General features: G+C 42.2%; 1 protein-coding gene across 2 annotated transcripts in view; it reads left to right on the top strand.

Annotated features, from left to right (window-relative positions):
* The window catches only part of unc5cb (unc-5 netrin receptor Cb), a 273,678-nt gene that overhangs the window by 230,123 nt on the left and 17,533 nt on the right, over positions 1 to 26,022 (top strand). For both annotated transcript variants that reach the window (XM_060909499.1, XM_060909500.1), the window contains exons 8-12: positions 210 to 269; positions 5,354 to 5,545; positions 7,638 to 7,985; positions 16,298 to 16,385; positions 19,955 to 20,123. In XM_060909499.1, the coding sequence (XP_060765482.1) occupies positions 210 to 269; positions 5,354 to 5,545; positions 7,638 to 7,985; positions 16,298 to 16,385; positions 19,955 to 20,123 (857 nt within the window). The remainder of the gene's footprint in view (positions 1 to 209; positions 270 to 5,353; positions 5,546 to 7,637; positions 7,986 to 16,297; positions 16,386 to 19,954; positions 20,124 to 26,022) is intronic.

The following is a 26,022-nucleotide window of genomic DNA, read 5'->3' as shown; positions in this document are numbered from 1 at the left end:
AAAACCCTCACCCGTCTGGAGAGCGAGAGTAAAGAGCAGAGAGAGACGGACCAAAGTGACACCAAATGGAGAAGAATGGCTGTTTTGCATTACCATTACTCTTGCCTTTGTTTCCGTGTCTGAGCTTTGTTCAGTCAAAGTTGTGTTAAATTTGATTTTTTTTTTTCAACCCCCCCACCCCATTCCCCCTTTTTTTTTTCCTCCTGAAGGTTCCCTATATCAGAAGTCCTCTGAACCAAAAGGCAAGAGTGATGATTATGGATATCCATGTGAGTTTTGATTTGATTTTTTTCCCTATTCACCTCTTCCTTCTATATTTACTCATTTTTCTAGTTCTCTCAATGTATCACCCACTCTCCTTCATCTCACCTTTACTTTTGCATTTGTTTCATCCACTGAATGTGTTGATAGAGTGATAGAATTCTCCAGTCTCTCTCTCTCTCTCTCTCGCCCGGGGGCAGCGGTTGCTGCACTGCGTGCCTCTTTCACACTCGGCTGCTGTGATCACTGGCTGAGGAAGACGAGCGCTGACTCTTTCCACCATCCTCACACACACACACACACACACACACACGGGCCAACCGCTCAATAACCCTATTGTTTTTTTCTCTCATTTCCAGACTCTATTATTTCTCTCTCTGCCTCTACCTGTGATCACTCGTGTTCAAAGAAATGTATTAATCTAAGTGATACATTCACTAGCCCCCTCCACAGCCTTTCCTCCGCCGTCTTTGCCTCCTTTATCATCAGATGTGTGTGTGTGTGTGGAAGATTGCCAGGTTGAAGAGATGTACGTTAAATAACCACAGGGAGGTTTTACAGCAAAGCCGCGTTCAGATCACAATCTCTACACTTTCATTACTCTCTTTCCTTTCTCTCTTATTACTCCTGGATTTGAGCTGCTTATTCGGATATCCTTGTTTAAAAAAAAAAAAAAAGCCTCCGTTTTACTCCTGAGAGCTGTAATGGCTACTGACTGGAGTTTATTCATAATACAAAAAGAGATTTGCACATCTGAAATAAAAATAAACAGCTTACTCATAACCCAAACCTGACTCACGCCTCATTGGATAATCTCCACAGAAAGTGTCGGACTGCTTAGGCTTAAAACCTGGCAGATAATCAACACCTCAGATCACCTCCACCGGCTTACCGAGATCACAGGGCGATCGATGGGATCAGTTCCTGGTGCGTCAGTGACCAAATCAGCACCATGAGTCAGGAGGAGAAACTCGCAAGCGCCTTTATCCGTGCCATCTTAGAACCTGTTTCCAGACCACTCTCGGTGAAAAGATCGCCACGTGGCTCGGGATATGATTAATTTAATCCGTATCCGATTGAGTCCGTGACCATGTAAGGTCCGGAGTGTGAGCATAGAGGTCAGAGCAGTCAGGTTTAGCGGGCAAGGCTCCCATTAGGAAAGATTAATTTGGGATGTCACAGTGATTAAAGCCAGTGAGCGCCAGTGAGATGCTGATTTAAAAAAAAAAAAAAAAAAAAAAAGAGCCAGTGATATGATCTTACACACACACAAACAGAACATCATCCTTCTGTTTTTCCTCACTCGAGCTTTAATTAAAAGCAAATCCAAGCAGCCTTGAGAGGCAAAACCAGGCCAGTGGTAGAAGATGCGAGTGAGAGCTCTTGTTCATGTCATTCAGTCAAAATGTTAACCAAACGTATTCATCCTCCACTCCAAAGTTTTCTGTGAAACTTCGTCGCTATGCATCATTAAGCATTTGCAGGAAGCATGGCTTAGAGGACAGTAAGCTTCTTTTTTTTTTAAATGCATGATGAAGATGTGCAACATTCTCCATAGAACTGAACATAGAAATCGGCTTTTATGGTTGCTACTGCCACCCAGTGGTCATGTATAGAACTACAGATATCGACTCTACGAGTTACCGTTTAAGTGCAAAGCTAATTTATGCACTCCCACGATCCTGCGCCCCACTTCGGAGTTTGGTGCGAGTGCAAATGACAGAATTGGGCGCACAAATCCATTCAGCCTTTCCGTGTCACACACGAGGGGTTGATTATGTCCCATTTAAGGTTGATGGAGGAATCAATAGCCCTTACCAGCTTGTTCATGTAGGCATCGGCGCCGCTTCGTGTTCTGAGAAAAGAGCTGTTCTCGTCGCCCCGTGCCATTTGAACACCTTGGAAAGTGGACTCATTTCCCCCACGCTTGACAGGTGGCTTTGACGCTGAATCACAATTATTCATCACAATTATCGCAAGGACAAAAGTGCCATAATGCTTGTCAGTAGGCGCATAGCTGTGGCCCTTGGCCCCTTATAAACATGAATAGATTTTTGCAGCTGGAAAGAAACAATACAGAGAGAAGAGGGGTGTGGGGGTGGAATGTGAAACGGGGGTATTTCCCAATTTCTCGATTTTATAAGCGAAGTCAGAGTGATAGAGTGAGTTTGGGAGAAATGTAGGTCTTTCTCGAGGCACTGTATGAGAACGTTAATTCGTTCTTTATATTCAAAGCCGAGATATTATACATACAAGTAATAGCTGTATAATTAAATAATATTGGCTGGGGTTTTTCCATGGTATATCGGATATATTCTATTCAGCTAGCATGATATCGAACAAGTCGAAGACGAGTTCAGTATCATGCTAGCTGAATGGAATATATCTGATATACCATTAAAAAAAAGCCAGGCATTATTATTATTATTATTATTATCTCATCTCATTATCTCTAGCCGCTTTATCCTTCTACAGGGTCGCAGGCAAGCTGGAGCCTATCCCAGCTGACTACGGGCGAAAGGCGGGGTACACCCTGGACAAGTCGCCAGGCCATCACAGGGCTGACACATAGACACAGACAACCATTCACACTCACATTCACACCTACGCTCAATTTAGAGTCACCAGTTAACCTAACCTGCATGTCTTTGGACTGTGGGGGAAACCGGAGCACCCGGAGGAAACCCACGCGGACACGGGGAGAACATGCAAACTCCGCACAGAAAGGCCCTCGCCGGCCACGGGGCTCAAACCCGGACCTTCTTATTGTGAGGCGACAGCGCTAACCACTACACCACCGTGCCGCCCATTATTATTATTATTATTATACATACACATTCCTTTTGGGTGTTCAACGCGCCTTTCTCTTTCAAAATTCTGTCAAAACCTGGCCGCCATGTTTATTTACAAACCATCACAGCCGCTCGCTAGCATGGAAGTTTTACATCTCCAATGTGTCCCTTTTCCAGGTTTTCGATATCCGTTGGTATGTTTTTCTCTTGAAGAACATCTAATGAAGTTTTGGTGGCTTTTTGTGTGTTCGACGCGTCTTTTTTTCTTTCCCAGCGAAAAAAGAAATGCTGCTGCCGTGCAGCAGAAAACTCTCTCGTTGGATATTCGCATCAGCTCCAACGTGTGACGTCATGTTGTCTTGACAACCATGCAATATTCAACTGTAAACCATATTCAACGCTCATTCTCCATTGGGTAGAGTGACGTAAATACACGTAGGATAAAGTGATATGCTAACAATAGGGTGCATCAGTTGCCCTCACTTTCATAAAATCTGATGTATTTTTGTTCGGGTGTTCCTTTTCACCGATAAAGACATCCTGTAAAATTTTTTGAGCATATTCAAAAGTCTAATGGCGGCACCATGAGGTTCATTTTTTTTGCCAAAAAAAACGCTTATTTTATGTTTTCGCGTAAGGTTTGAATCACAATGTTGGACTCCATTTATTGATTTCTTGTGACCCAGAGATCATGTTAAGAACCTTTGCAAGGGATTGAGAAGCATTAATGTGATTCATAATACATTTGTATTGTTTAAAAGTAGTTGAACAATGATTCAATGAACAGCGAAAACTCAAACTGTGCTTGATAATATATTTAGAATATGGACTAAAAATGTGCATCCAAGATATTTCGTATATTCTATAAGGTGCCGTAATGTTTCATGAAAAGTGATCGAAATTTTGTCATAAAAGTCAAGCAGCTTTTTCCATAACTGAGCTCCTGGTGCCACCATTAAACTTTTGAATTGTGTCAAAATATTTCACCCAGTGTGTTTTCTTACCAAAAGGAACATAAAAACAAAAACGCATCATGATCGGAGGAACTTTTCAGTTTTAGGGGGCAACTGATGCACCCTAGCTAACAATACCGCATGCTATCAAACCGAATGAATGAAACCTGCTAGAAGAGAACAGAACACACATTTTTCTTCCATCGAAAAAGCATCCTGTATGTATAATAATGATACTTTTCACATGACCCAGAGTTGCCAATACCTACAGCTGTAGTATTTATGATTTTCGATACATGCACCACATTTCGGATTTTTCAGAACAGATCAAGCGCAGTGAAGACTGGAGCCGGGTCACGAAAGGTGTGCGTTTGCGTTCGGAGGTTTGTTTGATATTTATGGAAAGTATTTCAGGCTGGAAAAACGTTCAACCAGCAACTTTTGTCGTCTTATTGACTTCAAGAGAAGAGTAAAAGATGGAGAAAGGATTGTGAAGGATGAGACGTTTATATAATTGTCCATGAATTAAAAACCACTGGGGGTGGTATAAGAAAAGAAATGGAAAAAGAAAAACTTGAGTAGTTGTGCTGTTCGAGGAAAACGATCAACTTCTGGATGGTTATAATTTTCCTCCACCATGACACGCTTCGTCATCTCCACCACCATGGCGCTCTTCGTTTACCACAAGAACCATCCTGTGTTTTATTCCTTACCCAGTGGTCACTGGCTCTTTTCTTACCGTTTCTTAATGCACACTGGCCTCTGAGAACCTCTCTCTTTAATGTGCTGTACAGCATTACATCCGTCTTTCCTTTATCCTTTAAAAGGGCAGGTTGTAATGATTAGAGTGCTGTGAATTTTCTGCTTGAAAGGTGAATTGAATTTGCATTGTAAATACATTGTTGTAAATACATCCACGTCAGCGGTTGTCTGTTCAGGGAAAACAGGTCGGATGGATTGCTTTACGATAGGCTCTTACGATGGGACTGGTTTATATGAGCGACAGAAGCCATCTAGGTTTTCATTTCTCAATCCTTTCCACCTGCTGTATACACAACACCTCATTCACTGATCTTAAATGAGTTCCTTTGAATTCCAGTCAGGAAGTGCCGTTCACTCCGTAGAAGGTAATGAAGTCTTGCATTTATTAATATCCCAAGCTATCTGGGAACAGGATATTGGCACCCAGGCAGCATCTCCTTCCTAATTTGACACACAGTTTTAATGAAAGTGCTATCAATCAGCAGTGATTCGGTTTTGATCTCTACAGCCGTTTAGTTCAAAGCCATTAGAACTTATCTTTGTCTTCTGTTCATTTCCTTTCTGTCTTTTGTTTTAAACCCACAGCTGCCCCAAGCACAGACAACGTGGCTCTCTACGTGGGCATCGTCATCGCCGTAATCATGTGCTTGGTCATCTCGGTCATCGTGACCCTCATTGTTTACCGCAAGAACCATCGCAACTTTGACTCGGACATCATCGATTCCTCGGCTCTCAACGGCGGCTTCCAGCCAGTCAGCATCAAGACGGCTCGAACAGGTGTGTCTCGATTTAGCTCGTATTTTAAATTGCGGATGTTTCGGTCCCGTCCATCCCCAAGCATTTTCTCAATGCCACCCCGATGCAAAAAAGGAGCCTGTAGAGTGATGAATGCAGACGGAGGTGACGGTGGAAGACTGAGAATTGATACGCGTCAGAAGCCTCACGCAGGAGCCGTGATGACACATTCATAATTCAGGCGTGTCTGTTTGTCCCGCTTCCACGGAGACAGGAAAGCACAAAAGAGAGAATGGAAAGGGGTGGAGGGAAAAGGCATGTAGGTGATGTTTCTGCCAAGACGCCATTAGAATGCTTGTCACTTTGACGTGATGGCAGTCTGCAAGTTATCATGAAGCCATAATTAGCTCCGCTTGCACGCCACGTTCGATGATAATTAGATATCATCTACACCGAGCCGACTGAAAGGTGTTGTGGAAACAAGGTAAAACACTGACGAATGCAGGCAGACCGAGCTAAATACAAGGGCTCGGCATTCCCCTGATGTTCTCAGTCCGCGTCGATGTGTAAAATCAATACAGGCGGAGTTGCAAAGATAACGGATCGTAGATAGCAAACTTAACATTTGGGATCCGAAACGACGCGGCGAACATGATGCTGTCCATCACAAGTCTCGAGAATTTCGGGAACAATTCTGTGGTGCGCGAGAAAACGTTCTCCACAAGACCTCCGACTAGCACTTAGCACTTAGTGTAGCACCCATCAGGTTGCCGTAATTGTCGTCATGGAGGCACAAGTGCAGGAATGAAGCACGTGTGTGTGCGTGTGAGGAGAGGGCTGTGAGGAGGAAGAACGCTCAGCATGGCCGCCACTCCCACTCAGCACGCCGACGCGTATTCATCTGTGTACCTGCGAAGGGATTAACTCGTTAATAAGGATGCCATCTGGTGCCCAAAGCACAGCACCCAAAACTCCGACCTGCAGCACTGAAAAACCTCGCAGGAGCTTCAGAGAGTGAGGAAGTGACAAGCAGTGACTTTGTGTCCGTGGTAGGGAGAAGTTTGCTTTAGACGCCAAAATGGTCCGTAGTACCTTCTTACCGAAAAGTAGAAAATAAGTCTTTAGATTGCACTTCTTGTTTTTTCAGCTACACCAACGAAATAATTACTCACTGTAGCCCGTATGTTGATATTCCCAATTTGTATGTACTTCATAGATAGAATACTTGATGGTATGCATCAAATTAAATGACGAAAATAAAATAATAAAGTGATTTGTTGCATATATACTAAGTAACTTTAAAAACGCACAATGGAATTCAACACGATATCACTTTAGATCCATGCATATATTTGAAATTTATGATATTGTATGTAATGCGCACACATCTTGAAACATCGATAAAGGACATTTATTGTCAAACTCAAGAATTAATTCACAATAAAAAATTTCAAAGTGACAGTTGGTCCATGTTCGGACCGTCATGCTGGAGATTCTGGGTCTGTGTCGTCCAGGGGTCTCAGCAGCAGTGACTGAGGGTGTCAGGAATCTGTCACGGAGGTGAGCTAGCCTGATGTGCTGATCCTGAACTGGCACCGTGACTCGAGGCTGACCAGGGCGTGGACGATCCCTGGTGCTCCCTGTCTGTCTGTAACGCTGACTCAAACGGGAAATGGTCGAACGATGAACACCGAAGTGCCGGGCGACCTCTGTCTGTGTACTTCCGGCACGCAACATCCCGATGGCCTGTTCACGTTGATTTTGGCTTAGGCGTGGCATCTTCAATAATGACAATTTTCCCATCATTTCCCCCGGGTATTTATAGGCAAGACTGTGTGTGTACAGTGTATGCAAAATTTGTTTGAAAATTAAAGCCTGTCCATGTCACTGACTACCCAAGTCATATTGTACGTTATTGAGTACAACTCCCTTAAATTCTGATTTGAGCACAGATTTGGAACTTATTCGGGTGGAACGAAGTTATTTTTCCATTGTGATGCATTTCTTTTCTTCTTGAGATAAACTCAGCATGAATTCAGCAAGTTTTATCAATGTGCGTTTTTAGTGTAGAAGAATCCAGAGATAGAAGTTGGAATGTAGCCTTAGCTTGTCTTGTCTGCTGTCTTCTCTTTAGCCGATCTCCTGACCGCACCACCTGACCTGACCTCGGCGGCGGCCATGTACCGCGGTCCGGTCTATGCCCTCCACGACGTGGCTGACAAAATCCCCATGACTAACTCTCCTCTGCTCGACCCGCTGCCCAACCTAAAGATCAAAGTGTACAACTCGTCAGGCACGGTGACGCCGCAGGACGAGCTTTCCGACTTCTCGTCCAAACTTTCTCCCAAGCTGGCACACTCGCTCATCGACAGCGACACCATGGGACGACGTACTCAGAGCCTGGTGCGCTCCCGGGACCCGTCATGCACCGCCTTTGGCTCGTTCAACTCCCTCGGAGGACACCTCATCGTGCCCAACTCAGGTGTGTGATGGTGGACAGTAGTGATATTCCAAAAACAACTTCACCATACGGTACCAACGACTGCACATTTTTATTCCATTGCGCAGGGTCCTGTGCCATTTCTTTTTGAATGAATGCATCAGTAGAAACCTGTGATTTGTATTACGGCCAGAACTACTGTCAGAGCTGCTGCGATAGAAAATTAACCAACCTTCTGACCAATCAGATTCAATTCATGACTCTTCAGGGACTCGACTGTACATGTGGCTGATTTACCAAAGGAACCGAATCAGATTAAGGATTCAGTTTAAGTCTTCTCCCTACCTATACGTTATATGGGTCAGTCCATGAAATGGGGTTACCAAAATGTGACATAGAGGGAGTCACTTAAAACAATTTACAACTGAAAACAACTTTTATTTCCATGAAGCATTGACCATATAAGAAAATATAACATAGTTGTTAAAATAACTCCTGCTCTACAATGTATGATAAAATCCATAAATATTTACCCGGGACGGCATTACAGAAAGTTCCTATCTTAAGTCAAAAGTTAAGATGGGACAGCTGTGAGATAGGATTCTTTTCAGTTTGGTATTACAGAAGCAAATCCTAACTTCATTTAGGATTCTTATCTTATCTCGAGTTAGGATTCCTAAATAACCGATCGAAACATCTATGATCGCCTTTAATGTCTGTTACCTAGCAACGAAAGCTACACTGTGTCTCGTGAAGTAACGTCCAGTGATCTCTGGCTAGCTGCTACAACAGAAACAATACCCTGTTACAAGTGACGACTTGACACGAGACAACAAGAGACGTAAACAGTATGGACAAACAACGACGGGCTTTAAATTTTAAACCGGATGAAATTCAAACGTTAGTAGCGTTAGTGGAGGGGTCCAAGGATATATTGTTCGGGAGATTTAGTTCTTTGTTAACTAAAGAATCTAAGGAAAGGGAATGGCAGAGGATAGCGCATTTGTTAGCTGCAGTATAACCGGGAGAGCCCCATGTCAACGAGTCGGCCTCTCTAAATCTGGCCGCAGTTTATCAGCTAACTGTATGATCATGGCCCGGGGTAACCGGTAGCGATTTATCAAAGTTTTGTCATCAAACCTTAAAACGTCGTTTTGGTCTACCAACTGCCTTTCAATAAACAAATTCCAGTTACGTTGTTGTTGTCGCCTCAAAAGCAAAACACCTGCCATTCTGTCTAATAGTAGACTACTAGCTGATTTATACAGTAAAAATGACAGTTAGGACAGCGGTGGGGATATCCTAAAGTTAGGACGGGTATTTAAGAATTTTTTAGTTTTTTTAGAAGTTAGGATGCTTCTGTAATACACTTTTCTTAACTTGAGATAGGACAGGACAACAGAGTTAGGAACGGCTGTTCTGTAATAGCCTTTTCCTAAATATGATCCTAAAGTGCCGTTGCCACGGGAACTAGACAGATAAGATGAGATTCTCAAGTTAGGAACTTTCTGTAATGCGGCCCCCGGTTGCTAATGTAACAAGGACACGAACAAGCTTTTAAAAATAAAGGAAAAATATTGATAAAATCAATTTTTTGCTTTTATTTGCTTACTTTAAACATTAACACTGAATAAGAATTCATTAGAAATATTAGTTCGACATCATAAACACTGAAAATATGAAATACCAGTATTTCACAAACTTCATAACATCTCTTTAAGATTTGAACAATAACAACAGTCATTAACAGGAAACAGTTTCATCCTATATGGAGTAAATGAGATTATTGAATTCATTACTTTACTTAGTCACACTTATATCTGCGCTTCTCTAGAGCACGTGTTGTGGTGTGTGAGATCTCGCGAGAAGTTATCTCGCGTCAGTTCAGCTGACCTAGATTGAGTAAATAGGTCTCGCAGGTTGTGAACGAACCAGGAAGTGAGTGGACGCCAAGTTAGGATGTGAGAAAAAAACATCGATAATTTCTTTTATTGCCGTTTGTTTAAATTTCTTTCTACCTACATCGTTTTATAGTATATTCTTCTTTATATTAAAAACATCAATCATGATTTCAACTCGTTTTATCATTTTTTATAAGCCTGGTTTCTAACGTAACACGGTAGGACATCGCAATGTTACGTTCACAACCTATTTTTAGTGGATGAATTCGAAGCTAAATAGTTTATAGAACCTTCTTAACTTTATTATTTGAGTGTAAAACTAAATTGCAAGTACCATGAAACTAATTTTATTGAAATTCTCAGAAAGTAATGAAGGTTTATTTAAGCTCAAAGTCAGCAAATATTCCATGTCACAAAAAACGTGTCATCCGTGTCCAGTCACAGGGGAAGAAAATGTTTCACGTTTCTTTATTTCAAAAGAAAACTTCATTTTTTTTATTTATTTTATTTCTTCAAACAATATTTATGGATAATCTGCTAAATATTTCTTTAAATCATGGAAATTAAAGATGAAATGATTATGTAAACCCGGACCAATGAAAAGTAACATTTCATGGACTGACCCATATACCAAAAACCAATTTAAAAGTTACACTAAAAATAGCGTGACATCAGTGGCGAACGTGGCTATTAGAGCTGGGACTTGAGCTCAGCCAAAACTTAGCCAGACACCAAAAAAAGCAACAGGGCAAAGGATTTTGAAAGGGATTAGCAGCAGGGTGTCAGGTCGCTCTGTTGTGTGTAGCCGCCGATGTTTATTTTAAAAAAGTAAGTTACGGAGGGAAACGAATACTTAAGCCTGAGTGAAAAATACTGTAGCGAGCGTGCAAGAAGAGTCTGGAGACAGAAATCTTAGTTCTTAGTTTCTCGGTCGTTAGCCTGTAGCTCTCGATAGCACTGGCTCGACTGCTTTATTAGCAATCAACGCTACACCGGCTGGAAGGTTACTGCACTGCAGCGCCGACTCATGGTTAAGCTCGTGTTGGCCTTCGAGCAGGCCTAGGGCGATACATTTTTGGTCCCTCCCACTATAAATCAAAATCTGATTGGTTAATTAATTCATCTGGTCAATTCCTACATGAACATACGCTGCCATGGCCTTCTGTCCCGGCAATGAAGCCCTAACCAATGAGTGAGCAGCTCTAAACTCTTCTCAGCCAACAAATAAAAATCTCTCACTGTAATGTTTTCAGGACAGTTTTCATTTATGAAGAAAATTTGATAGAAAACGAGGCCGAATTAGAATCAATGAAAGGAATTAAATACAACATTCGAAATGCTGATATGTTTGGGCTTGTCTGAAGGCCTAGAAGGCCCTGACGGTTCCCCTCTGCATGACATTCTGAAAAGGTGAATTTCACAATTTCATAAACGTGTCCTACATTTCCACCTCTTAGTGTGAACGTTTGTGTTTAAGGTTGGTTACGAGGGCAGCTTGTGCTTGTGGCGCACATCTTGAAGTGATCCAGTAGCATGTAGTGTGTATATGCGAGTGTCAGCACTTGCAGTCTGGATGGTGGTAGCCCCGGTGCTGCCAGCCACTGATTGATGCTAAACGGCTTAATGAAGAGCAGGCCGCGCTGGGTGCTGCTGACGGAGAGGCTCTGTACAACTTACAGCCAGGCCTATAAACACAGATTACAGGCAGCTCCCAGCAATTTAATGAAACACTGCCAGAGTCCACAAAGAGTCTTCAGGACGTCAGGAGATTGCGAACTTTACTCCACCGCCATGTGTGCTTCAAAAAGAGCTGATCGATTTAGGGCCCAAGTTCCATCCTGACACTCATATAGGCATGTGGAGAAAGAAACGAGCTGCTGTGTGTACACACACGCCGCCTGAGGTGCTATTTATCAAGGCTTTCTCCAGTCAAATACAAGACAGAAGGTACGGTAGAAGGGTGCCAAGTATAACTGTAAGCCTTCAGCCAGCTAACCCTGTCAGCGCTAGCATCCACGCGTTATTTTTGAAAAGCATGTTCCTGTTCATCATCACTCATTTACTATAGTTGCATGTAAAACATTTTCGTCGGCCAAACTGAACTTACAAAAGAGGTTGATTTTCTTCATACTCGCCTGCTGAATGGCATTTTTTGCCATTCGGCAATGAAAGCATAGCCGATTTAGATTCACCGACACCCACGAAGTGAAAAAAATGACAGGGAAAGAGCGCTACATTAATCTTCCAATAAATATAGCTCGGCCACTGCAGCGAGTCAACTTCCGTAGACAAACACCAACTTATCCTCCTTTGAAAGGGTGCCGTTACTTTTGTCTTAATCCAATAACTAGTCTTATTCATCTTAATTTATGGGTTTGATTGCTTTCACAAGGCATTAATATGAAACGACTTCAGAAAATTTCACTCTCGGAATTTAAACGTAATTTGTTTATTCCGTAAAATTGCAGTAAGTCGTCGCCAGTTACGGTATGTGACCAGAAGCCAATCAGAAGCTTACGATTTAACTCGGAGGATATGACGTTTTTCCAAATGCTCCTGCAAAGAATTTGCAAACAGATTTATTCAAATCCGTCTTGATAAATGAGGCCTTCACGCTGCATTCGAGTAAAGGTCTTAACTCGTAATTTCCAACCATGGAACAACAAGAAAACGCCTCCTCAACCCCGAGTTCGGTAAGTGGCGTCAAATCAGCATGGCTGCTATATTATATATACACACACACACAAGAATTGTCTTCATATAAAACAGTACTAACCGGTGAGTGGCCTAGTGGTTAGCGTGTCCGCCTCTCGATCGGGAGATCGCGAGTTCTACTCATGTTCGGGTCATACCGAAGACCATCATAAAAAGGGTACCTACTGCTGTCAAGCTGCAATACAGATGCGAGTGGGGAGTCAAACTCTTGCGGTTACCAGAGGACCCGCCCCCCACCGTAACCCTAGCTACAGTATGTAATAGGCAAGAGGCCAAGGGCTACGGAAATGGAGATCAGCGCCGCCCTGTGCGCCACATGGCGTGGGAAGGACTTTGATTTGATTTGAAAACAGTACTAGCTTATTGACAAAGGACAAACATGGAGGTGTCCCGATTTTTCCCACCACTTTGAAAAAGTCAAAAATGATGTGATTCTCAGCTCGGACTTCCCACTTCCGAGGCAAATTGAATGCAGCATAGTTAACAGCTATTCCACGAAATCTCGTTGTACATGAGCTGATAGTTGACGAGGCGCGTAGCACCGAGTTGTCTATAAGCCATGTACGACGAGATTGAGTGGAATAACTGTTTTATTCTATCCACATTCACTGGATTATGAGAAGCAGAGCATTTTTATTTTTTATAAATTCAAACTTTATACAAAACGTCCGACAAAATCATTTCCGCTTAGAATATAAACAAACCGGCGAAATGACAGGAGCAATTACGTTCTTAGCGTCAAATACTTTCATTCCGTATTTTGTTGCTTTTTTTTTGGTATTTTGTTTTCGAGTAGAGTTTTTATTTCGTCCTCGGTTAGTTCAACAAATTGCTCCGCCATTTTGTTTTTCTCTCCTCACGCTATATGAGCTAATAGCCTCGTAGTAGAGTAGCCAATCAGAGTGCGCGATTGCTCATATCCAGTGAATGTGGGTAGAATAATTCTGCTTGTATCTGCAATGAGAAAAATGATAAGGTAGCACTTCTAGTTTTCTGCGCTCTGCTGGACAAGACCTGATGGACGCACAGCTTCATCATCTTATCTCAGCACTCAGCTTGATATCCCCTACTCTCTCCAGGTCAATAGTTCTCTGTCGGGCGTCCAGCTGAAGGTGTCGTAGACTGATTTTTTTTTTTCATAACAAAACCGCGCTCAAAGTGACTTCATGCGACATACAGTGATATACAGTGGTGCTTGAAAGTTTGTGAACCCTTTAGAATTTTCTATATTTTTGCATAAATATGACCTAAAACATCATCAGATTGTCACACAAGTCCTAAAAATAGGTAAAGAGAACCCAGTTAAACAAATAAGACAAAAATATTATACTTGGTCATTTACTTATTGAGGAAAATGATCCAATATTACATAACTGTGAGTGGCAAAAGTATGTGAACCTCTAGGATTAATAGTTAATTTGAAGGTGAAATTAGAGTCAGGTGTTTTCAATCGATGGGATGACAATCAGGTGTGAGTGGGCACCCTGTTTTATTTAAAGAACAGGGATCTATCAAAGTCTGAGCTTCACAACACATGTTTGTGGAAGTGTATAATAGTACGAACAAAGGAGATTTCTGAGGACCTCAGAAACAGCATTGTTGATGCTCATCAGGCTGGAAAAGGTTACAAAAGCATCTCTAAAGAGTTTGGACTCCACCAATCCACAGTCAGACATATTGTGTACAAATGCAGGAAATTTAAGACCATTGTTACCCTCCCCAGGAGTGGTCGACCAACAAAGATCACTCCAAGAGCAAGGCGTGTAATGGTCGGCGAGGTCACAAAGGACCCCAGGGTAGCTTCTAAGCAACTGAAGGCCTCTCTCACGTTGGTTAATATTAATGTTCATGAGTCCACCATCAGGAGAACACTGAACAACAATGGTGTGCATGGCAGGGTTGCAAGGAGAAAACCACTGCTCTCCAAAAAGAACATTGCTGCTCATCTGCAGTTTGCTAAATATCATGTGGACAAGCCAGACAGCTATTGGAAAAATGTTTTGTGAAGGATGAGACCAAAATAGAACTTTTTGGTTGAAATGAGAAGCCTCATGTTTGGAGAAAGGGAAACACTGCATTCCAGCATAAGAACCTTATCCCATCTGTGAAACATGGTGGTGGTAGTATCATGGTTTGGGCCTGTTTTGTTGCATCTGGGCCAGGACGGCTTGCCATCATTGATGGAACAATGAATTCTGAATTATACCAGTGAATTCTAAAGGAAAATGTCAGGACATCTGTCCATGAACTGAATCTCAAGAGAAGGTGGGTCATGCAGCAAGACAATGACCCTAAACACACAAGTCGTTCTACCAAAGAATGATTAAACAAGAATACAGTTAATGTTTTGGAATGGCCAAGTCAAAGTCCTGACCTTAATCCAATGGAAATGTTGTGGAAGGACCTGAAGCGAGCAGTTCATGTGAGGAAACCCACCAGCATCCCAGAGTTGAAGCTGTTCTGTATTGAGGAACGGGCTAAAATTCCTCCAAGCCGGTGTGCAGGACTGATCAACAGTTACCGCAAACGTTGAGTTGCAGTTATTGCTGCACAAGGGGGTCACACCAGATACTGAAAGCAAAGGTTCACATACTTTTGCCACTCACAGATATGTAATATTGGATCATTTTCCTCAATAAATAAATGACCAAGTATAATATTTTTGTCTCATTTGTTTAACTGGGTTCTCTTTATCTACTTTTAGGACTTGTGTGAAAATCTGATGATGTTTTAGGTCATTTTTATGCAGAAATATAGAAAATTCTAAAGGGTTCACAAACTTTCAAGCACCACTGTAAAAGGCAGTCAGTAGATTGACGCCTGAAAAGACGATCGTTCTCATGGTTCTCGGACGCCCTCCTCGGAACTGGGTGCATTAATAGCTATTAATTAATTAATTACACCAGCATTTGAAAGTGCGTAATGTAGCTTAAATCCACATGTGCCAGCTGTTCCCTACAGCATCAAGACTGGACTATGAAGATCTCTGACAAGGTTCTTTCAAGCACTGGGATGCGTGGATGGTTCGCCCAATGTGAAGCGCATGGGCAAAGAGATGTTTGTAGGTCAAGAAAGTTTGGGTTTTCTCCAAGGCACCTCTGTTCATTTACACACCGCATCCTTGCACGTTTGAGCAGATGAATATTTCAGCAGCGTGCCGACTCTCGGCCTGGAGTGAACTGAAAAGCGTAACAAGTCCAATCTCAGTGGGAGTTTTCACAGTTTCGACTCGGCTGATAAATAAAACTGGAAAGTGTGCGTGTGTGTTGAGAAATCTAATGAAACAAATGGCACATTAAGTTGAGCTTTAGTTTCATCGCAATGCTGAGTGTCAGAAATCATTTTAAAACTTTTTTAAAATTGTCAAAATAGGAGGCGTTATTGGTTTTCTTTGTCTGTTTTGAGAGTGTTGCCATGAAGAGTTCAGTAGAAGGACAGGGGGGGAAAAAAATCAATGCTGTCTGTGTGATGCTGTGTGAGAAAATCAACCCTCTCCACAGTGTTACATTCAAGCCTGAACGGGGAATTTCCACACGGAGCTGTCTCTGTGCTGTGTGGCCCAGGCTGTGTGTGTGTGTGTGTAAGTGACATTGACAGGGCTTTGCTCTTTGCACTTTGCCTGGCGCCGTAGTGAGCACTGGCAGACACAAGGCCTGGCAGAGGGCAATGTGTGGCAGAGGTCACAGTTTGATGACAGTTGCTGTGTGTGTGTATATGTGTGTGTGTGTCTACCCACAGGCGTGAGCTTGTTGGTGCCAGCAGGTGCTATCCCTCAGGGACGGGTGTACGAGATGTACGTGACGGTGCACAGGAAGGAGACAATGAGGTAACGTCCCTCCCCAGTCACGCCACAAGCGAAGCACTCCTGTAGACTCTGACATTCATCAGCGCAGCCAGACAGGATTGTGGGAAATCATCTGGCAGCGCCCGTCCCCCCTCCCCCGCCATGCTCCGCTCATTTTCCAATACCTCCTCCAGCTTGGCCCTGACAAAACAACATAATGAGAGCCGGGGTCCAAGTTACTGTTTCCAGTAGCCGAATCTTCATCTCTCTCAGGGCCGCTGAGGCTCATTACGACCCCGAAATGACCTCGGCTCTAGAAATATGATTTGAAAACACAATTTTCCATGTTTGCGCAACAAATTGAGCCAATATATATACACACACACAGTTTCGTGTTGGGAACAAAAAGATTTTAGGATTAAAAACATAAATAAATCAAATCAAGGCTTTAAGTTCATGTCGGCACAAACCACAAGTGAATGAAATGGTTCGGAGATCAGAGTGCGAGCCAATCAAAGCGAAGGACACGATTCTTTGCACTTTTTTCTATTCATCCACTTTGAAAATCATTTTGCTGACCTTGTTTTTCCTAATAATTAAGAGTTATTCCACAAAACCGAATCGTAATGAGCTTATAGTCGACGAGACGCATAGCTCCGAGTCGGCTATAAGCCGTGTACGACCAGATTGAGTGGAATAACTGTTTTATTCTATCCACATTAATTGGATTTTGTGAAACAGAGCATTATTCGTTAAATAAAAATTTCATACAAAATCACTTCCACTTCTGAAAGGCGAACTTCTTAAAAACCTATCGACGGCTGCACGGATTGACTTTAGCGTTGTTTTTTTTTGTTTAAAGTGCCGTCTTGCCAAGGTATAGAATAGCTTTAGACATTTATTGAATTGTTCCTTGGACATTTCAGTGAAGTGATTTTCAAACTTCTTTGAGATTTTGAACCAGTCTAAAAAAAACAACAACAAATTTTAATGCTTAAAGATGAAGAATGTCAACAAACTGACGAAATGACAGGAGCAATTTGTGAAAAATGTGATGATAATTCTTGAATTTTTTTTTTTTTAAAGATACGTTCTTACCATCGAAAACTTTCATTCCATATTTTATTGCTTTTTTGTATTTTTTGGGGTTTTGTTTTCAAGCAGAGTTTTTATTTCATCCTCGGTTGGTTCAGCAAAACGTTCCTCCGTTTTGTTATTCTCTACTCGCAGTATATGAGTATATAGCCAATCAGAGCGTGTGATTGCTCATATCCAGTGAATGTGGACAGAATAATGTACAGTATACATGGATGAAAATAGAAATCCTTTCCTGCTTTTATAACGATATAACTGAAGTTGATTCTTTTCTCGTAACAGCACGTTGTGAAGTGTTTCATTTCTCTTACACCACAGCAATTTGTCAATGACTACATCTTTTATTTATTAAACAACCACTCAGGGTACGTTTTATCCATTTACCGTTACATATACAGTGGTATGCAAAAGTTTGGGCACCCCTGGTCAAAATTGCTGTTACTGTGAACAGTTAAGCAAGTTGAAGATGAAATGATCTCCAAAAGGCATAAAGTTAAAGATGACTCATTCCCTTTATATTTTAAGCAAAAAAATTTTTTATTTTCTTCTTTTACATTTTCAAAATGATAAAAAAAGGAAAAGGGCCCGAAGCAAAAGTTTGGGCACCGTCTATGGTTAGTACCTAGTAACACCCCCTTTGGCAAGTATCACAGCTTGTAAACACTTTTTGCAGCCAGCTAATAATCTTTCAGTTCTTACCTGGGGGATTTTCACACATTCGTCCTTGCAAAAGGCTTCCAGTTCTACAAGTTTCTTGGGCTGTCTTGCATGCGCTGCTCTTTTGAGATCTATCCACAGATTTTCAATGATGTTTAGGTCAGGGGACTGTGAGGGCCAGGGCAAAACCTTCAGCTTGGGCCTCTTGAGGTATTCCATTGTAGATTTTGAGGTGTGTTTTGGATCATCGTCTTATTGTAGGACCCGTCCTCTTTTTAACTTCAACTTTTTTACAGATGGTGTGATGTTTGCTTCCAGAATTTGCTGGTATTTATTCGAATCCATGCTTCCCTCGACCAATGAAATGTGCCCTGTGCCACTGGCTGCAACACAACCCCAAAGCATGATCGAGCCACACCCATGCTTCAGAGTTGGAGAGGTGTTCTTTTCCTGGAATTTGGCACCCTTTTTTCTCCAAACGTACCTTTGCACATTGTGGCCAAAAAGTTCTATTTTGATTTCATCAGTCCACAGGACTTGTTTCCAAAATGCATCAGGCTTATTTAGATGTTCATTTGCAAACTTCAGACGCTGAATTTTGTGGCTAGGACGCAGGAACGGTTTTCTTCTGATGACTCTCCCATGAAGGTCATATTTGTTCAGGTGTCGCTGCATAGTAGAACAGTGCACCACCACTCCAGGGTCTGCTAAATCTTTCTGAAGGTCTTTTGCAGCCAAACAGGGGTTTTTATTTGCCTTTCTAGCAATCCAACGAGCAGTTCTTTCAGAAAGTTTTCTTCATCTTCCAGACCTCACCTTGATCTCCACTGTTTCTGTTAACTGCCATTTCTTAATAACATTCCAATCTGAGGAAACGGCTACCTGAAAACACTTCGCTACGTTCTTGTAGCCTTCTCCTGCTTTGTGAGCATCAACTATTTTATTATTCAGAATGCGAGGGAGTTGCTTCGAGGAGCCCATGGCTGTTGATTTTAGGGACAAGTTTGAGGAGTCAGAGAATTTATACAGCTTTGAAATCTGCATCATCTGACCTTTCCTAACGAAGAATTTGAACAAGCCACAGCTCAATAAGCTAATTAAGGTCTGGAACCTTGGTAAAAGTTACCTGAGAACTCAAATGGATTGGGGGGCCCAAACTTTCGCATGGTGTTCCTTTTCTTTTTTCACTCTCCAACTGTACAAAACAAAAATAATACACAAATCTTGCAGAAAACGCTGAAAAGAAACGTGTCGTCTTTACCTTTATGCCTTTTGGTGATCAGTTCATCTTCTGCTCACTTAGCTATTCACAGTAACAGACATTTTCAGTAAGCGTGCCCAAACTTTTGCACGCCACTGTATATTGTAAATGTTGTGGAACGTCTGTGAAACTAATTCATTATCAACCCGTTATCGCTTTTGCTATAGTAGCTATAAAGACTCCAGCCTGGACGTCACCCTATCATTTTACAAATAGACATTTTTTGTGATGCATCTTTCATCCAGTTGTTACGATAGAAACGATAATGCAGTCCAGCTGTCAGAGCTGCTTTTACAGGAAATGAATGAGGATGAATTTAATACTGTTGTTCAACTCACGTATGCAGAAGAGGGTAGATAGCATCTGCTTCACAAGTGTCAGAGGATACTCGTGCTGACCTTCACCATCCCAGATTTAGGTGATTGTGAAACCGGCGCTGACCTACATAGCAGGAAATTGGGTTAGAACTTGAATGTTAGAGATAATAAGGCAGAGAGAGACACCAAACAGTGTTTGTGTCATCTCCTGTATGGATTTCATTAAGCCTGCTTTGATGATCGAAGCGTGTAATTGTGTGTTTGTGTTTGTGTGTGTGTAGACCTTCAGTGGATGATACTCAGACTGTTCTGAGCCCAGTGGTGAGCTGTGGGCCTCCAGGAGCTCTCCTCACCCGGCCTGTCATCATCACCATGCACCACTGCGCTGAAGCCGACAACGATGATTGGCTCATTCAGCTGAAGAGCCAGTCGCAGCACGGCCAATGGGAGGTGAGTACGAGCGGAAGTTTCGGCTCGTTCCTTTATTAAATCTCATCTCATCTTATCTCATTATCTGTAGCCGCTTTATCCTGTTCTACAGGGTCGCAGGCGAGCTGGAGCCTATCCCAGCTGACTACGGGCGAAAGGCGGGGTACACCCTGGACAAGTCGCCAGGTCATCACAGGGCTGAAACATAGACACAGACAACCATTCACACTCACATTCACACCTACGCTCAATTTAGAGTCACCAGTTAACCTAACCTGCATGTCTTTGGACTGTGGGGGAAACCGGAGCACCCAGAGGAAACCCACGCGGACACGGGGAGAACATGCAAACTCCGCACAGAAAGGCCCTCGCCGGCCACGGGGCTCGAACCCGGACCTTCTTGCTGTGAGGCGACAGCGCTAACCACTACACCACCGTGCCGCCGCCCTTTATTAAATCGGGGATATGAAACAAAAAGGCAGTTTTGAAACTCGTCTTTATTCGACGGCGGACGTGTTTGAAGCTCAAGAAGGCGCGTGTTCGGAAACTGTCAAGCCAGGTGAACATGTGCTGCTGATAAATAGCGTGGTGGTATGCAACACCTGGTGGGATTTGTGCAAAAACCGTGCAAAGCAAGGAGCAAGAAGAAAGCCGGAGATGAGAGCCGAGTTTGTTCGCACCATGCTGGGCGAGTCTCAGTAAACAGAACCCAGAGTTAATTAGATGGCGATGGAGAACAGTGTGTTATCAGGCGGTGCTTCCATGTGCCTCCCTGCATCTCACACTCCAGGCTTCAGAGAGGAGATGATGGGTTTTTACTTTTTTTTTTTTTCCAGGAGGCTCCTGAGCCGAGGATAGCGCAGGCCACCCGCCAGCCTTGTCATTAACGCTGGAGAAGTTATCTCAAGTTATCTGAGCACAGGTCCAGGGGCATAGCTGTGAACAAAGCACCCAGTTACTGCCCTTTATTGTTATCACACATGAACACAACACCAGCACTTTAATTAACCTTGCATGAAGTATGAATCAGCCTACGCAAGACCTTCCCTCAAAATTCTCTCTCTCTCACGCGCACTATAAACATTCCCTGCACTAAATTAGGAATGTGCTGTTATAGGAAAGTAATCAATAACAACAGGGTGGTGTGATGAAGTAGAGTTACTCTAATTACACTGAAGTGTATTAATGTCCATAGTGTTATCGTCCCCTTAACTAGTTTTTGTTTATTAAAGAATAACACGTTGCGCTTTTTAACCATTTAGAATTGCACTTATTGTAACTATTTTTTAAATTGTATATCTATTATTTTACCTTTATTATTTTATATTTACTAGGGTGCATCAGTTGCGCTCACTTTCATAAAATCTGATGCATTTTTGTTTGGGTGTTCCTTTTCACCAGGGGCGCAGATACATTTTTTGAACTGGGGGGGGGGACAAAGCTGCCAGCAAACCAACCCCAACCCCACCCCCCAACATGTGTTGTGCGAGGAATATACTCTGATGCCCTCAGGGCAGCGACATTACTCAGCTAAGACAAAAAAAACCATCACTCCTTCATCCCTGCAACCGTTAGCTTAGGCCTACTAATAAATAAAGAGTAGGAATAGAGCTGCAAAACTAGTTTTAAAACCGCTAAGTTCCGACTGTTAAACATAGCGAGAGGCTGGGCTACGTGTGTGTGTGTAAAGTGTAAACCAGTGCATCCTGACTTTCTAACTATGCCTGTGTGTTGCATGAGCGGCAGTCAGTCAACAACTCTTCGCAAAGTTTCCTTATGAAACAATATGCTCGCTGAAATTATGGCAGGGAACGCCAGATTAAACATTAAAACTGCCTTCTGAGCACTGTATCTACAGGCTACCACCGAAAGAAGGAGGCTACCAGAAAGGCATCTCTACTCCGTACGATTTTACTTTCACTACGACATTACTTTGAACAGACTATCAAAAAATTGCAAGGTGATATGATAAAGTAAGGCACAGTTTACTTACAGTAGTTGTTTTTTGAAAAAACGATGCAATCGTTTTCTGCCTTTTCATCATGCCGTGTTGGGGTCCTGAACTAGGAGCTGTCCCCGATATGCCTGTCAAACTTGTTGTGGGTAACCATAGCAACCAAGCTCAAGCTCGCAACCTGTGCAGTCTGCGCAGCTCAACCAACCGAAGATCAGTCTTTGTTTTGTTTTATGTGAGTTGTTGCAACTATGTATACACTGCTGTGCACCTCAATAAACTGAATGGTAATTAGTCTTTTGATTTTTCCGTGAGGTTTGCCTTATGCAAAGAAAGACAGCATAGACGTTTTTTCCTCCCTATAAGTGGGGGGGACCGAACGAGGTGAATTTAAATCTGGGTGGGACGAATCCCACCCGTCCCACCCTCTATCTGCGCCCGTGCTTTTCACCAATAAAGACATCCTGTAAAATTTTTTGACCATATTCAAAAGTCTAATGGTGGCACCATGAGGTTCATTTTTTTTTTTTTTGCCAAAAAACGCTTATTTTATGTTTTCGCGTAAGGTTTTAATCACAATGTTGGACTCCATTTATTGATTTCTTGTGAGCCAGAGATCATGTTAAGAACCTTTGCAAGGGATTGAGAAGCATTAATGTGATTCATAATACATTTGTATTGTTTAAAAGTAGCTGAACAATGATTCAATGAACAGCTAAAACTCAAACTGTGCTTGATAATATATTTAGAATATGTACTAAAAATGTGTATCTAAGATATTTGGTATACTCTATAAGGTGCCATAATGTTTCATGAAAAGTGATCGAAATTTTGTCATAAAATAGCAGTTTTTTCCATAACTTTGAGCTCCTGGTGCCACCATTACACTTTTGAATTTTGTCAAAATATTTCACCCAGTGTGTTTTCTTACCAAAAGGAACAAAAACAAAAATGCATCATGATCGTTGGAACTTTTCATTTTTAGGGGGCGACTGATGCACCCTAATATTTACTGATGATAGTCTTTTTTTTAAGGCAAAATACAGAGTTACTGAGAAACTCAAAGCACTCGCACTGGAGACTCCTTCCACAAACGTCAAACAAACATCTTAAAGATGTTACATTTCAGTAATACATTTTTCTTTCTTAAATAGCAGCACGTTTATTTTTAGGTTTAGATTACGTGACGCGGCCATCGTAGGACGTCTCCGTGAAAGAGCTGTCGCGATAGAAACGATAACGTATTAGAAACAAGCGCGTTAATATAAACCCGTGATTCGAATGACTGTCGGAGATGCCGTTGTAGAAAATTAATCGACGCCCATCTGGAAGCATCTTTGATCAAACCGGTCACTGAAGATCATTTTAGCCTCCAATGTGACAGTGTCACACAACGATGTCGCGCATCCAAAGCTGGAGCAAATCATGTGCAAACATGAGCGATTTCTTTTAGATCGCTCCAAGCAGCTGTCAGATTTCACGCTCTGGCTTCGATGTGCATCCGCATTCATCTCCCTGCAGAGCCATGACGCTTTTGAGCTGCTTAGCAGCAGTCTGTGACCTTGTCTCATCTTATCAAACATAAAACACTCTTGGGTGGTCATAAGAAAGAAAGAAAAAAAAACTACTAAGGCTTGGATGCTGGGGGGGGGAGGGAGTAAAAAGGGCACATAACCACAAAGGCAGGGAGCTTTTTTCCCCCCTCAGACAAGATGGGTTTAAACGCTGATGGAAAAGAAACACGTTTTTACAGCTACTCCTTTTCTCAAACAGGGTGGGAACTGGTCCAGGAATCCTGTTGCTCAGAGACAGATGCACTTTATAGTTTCTCAACACAGTTAAAGATTTTCATGATGTGATACGCGCGCGCACACACTTCAAATTAGTTTTAAAGGCAAGACACAAGACGTGAACAGGGTCATTTAAAAAAAAAAACAATAAAAACATCACAATGAATCGGGCGGCACGGTGGTGTAGTGGTTAGCGCTGTCGCCTCACAGCAAGAAGGTCCTGGGTTCGAGCCCCGGGGCCGGCGAGGGCCTTTCTGTGCGGAGTTTGCATGTTCTCCCCGTGTCCGCGTGGGTTTCCTCCGGGTGCTCCGGTTTCCCCCACAGTCCAAAGACATGCAGGTTAGGTTAACTGGTGACTCTAAATTGACTGTAGGTGTGAATGTGAGTGTGAATGGTTGTCTGTATCTATGTGTCAGCCCTGTGATGACCTGGCGACTTGTCCAGGGTGTACCCCGCCTTTCGCCCGTAGTCAGCTGGGATAGGCTCCAGCTTGCCTGCGACCCTGTAGAAGGATAAAGCGGCTAGAGATAATGAGATGAGACGAATTAATCCGTACTGGTCCACTGTTGGTAATTTTTTTTATGCAAATGAGCCATTCATCTAATTAAATATGCGCAAACTTGCATACTTTACAAAACCAAAAATCTAATTTTTTTGGATGATGATAGATATTTGACAGTGAGCACACTGTGTCTGTCTCTCTCATCTCTCAGAGCAGTTTGTTGGAATTTAACCCTTTCTCGCTGTATCGGACTCGAACGTTTTTAATCAGTGTAAAGAACTGAGTTATTTTATTGCTGCAAGTCTGTAATAGGATTCATCAGGACACTGTTGGGTTTCTGTGTGTAGAATATCGTGATTCGGTGTTTAGCTGCTGGTAGGCAGGGTGATTGGGGGGGGGGAGCTGCAATAAAATTATAATATTTAAACCTGGGGAAAAAAAAAATACTGCAAGTTCTTAAAGCACTAAACGTCTGCTTGCATATGAGCTGTTAACCACTACCGTGGCGGAGTGCGATATCACAAATAAATTCAGTGCCGACTGAACACGGGCATGCTCAGAACAGGTGGAAATTCTTTGGCCTCGGGTAAATTAAAGCGTTAATTTATTTGTCGCTATAAAACTTTTTTAATTATGAACATGAGTAGTAGTAGTGATAATAGTATTCATTTAAATATATATATTTTAAGTGTGAAATTACACTACCGTTCAAAAGTTTGGGGTCACTTTGAAATGTCCTTATTTTTGAAAGAAAAGCACTGTTCTTTTCAATGAGGATCACTTTAAACTAATCAGAAATCCACTCTATACATTGCTAATGTGGTAAATGACTATTCTAGCTGCAAATGTCTGGTTTTTGGTGCAATATCTCCATAGGTGTATAGAGGCCCATTTCCAGCAACTCTCACTCCAGTGTTCTAATGGTACAATGTGTTTGCTCATTGCCTCAGAAGGCTAATGGATGATTAGAAAACCCTTGTACAATCATGTTAGCACAGCTGAAAACAGTTGAGCTCTTTAGAGAAGCTATAAAACTGACCTTCCTTTGAGCAGATTGAGTTTCTGGAGCATCACATTTGTGGGGTCGATTAAATGCTCAAAATGGCCGGAAAAATGTCTTGACTATATTTTCTATTCATTTTACAACTTATGGTGGTAAATAAAAGTGTGACTTTTCATGGAAAACACTAAATTGTCTGCGTGACCCCAAACTTTTGAACGGTAGTGTATATTTAGTACTTTTTATTTTTCATAAATCTAGCAGTTATCAAAATTTTATGAACACCCCCCCCCTCCCATAATCAAAAGGGATCTTCCGAAAACATGACAAGAATGAAAAAAAAAAAAAGTTGCACGAATACAGATTTTTGGTTCTAAACTAAGGAAGAAAACTGATTTTGAAAAAAAAAAAAAACACGTTGTTGAAAACACCTTGTTGATGAAAGAGCAAAGCCAGACTGGTTCAAGCTGACAGGAAGTCTACGCAAACTCAAGTAACCACTCTGTACAACCGTGGTGAGCAGAAAAGCATCTCAGGCCCTGTCCACACGGCAACGGATTCAGGTGACTCCGATACAATTGCTTATCGTTTAGGCCTGGCGTCCACACGGCACCGGCGTTTTGGGTGCCCAAAACGCAATCTTTTTGAGAATGGGTTCCAGAGTGGAAAGATCT

The sequence above is a fragment of the Neoarius graeffei genome, chromosome 25, assembly GCF_027579695.1.
Source record: "Neoarius graeffei isolate fNeoGra1 chromosome 25, fNeoGra1.pri, whole genome shotgun sequence".
Classification (NCBI taxonomy): Eukaryota; Metazoa; Chordata; class Actinopteri; order Siluriformes; family Ariidae; genus Neoarius; species Neoarius graeffei.
This window is presented reverse-complemented; position numbering and strand designations above follow the sequence as displayed.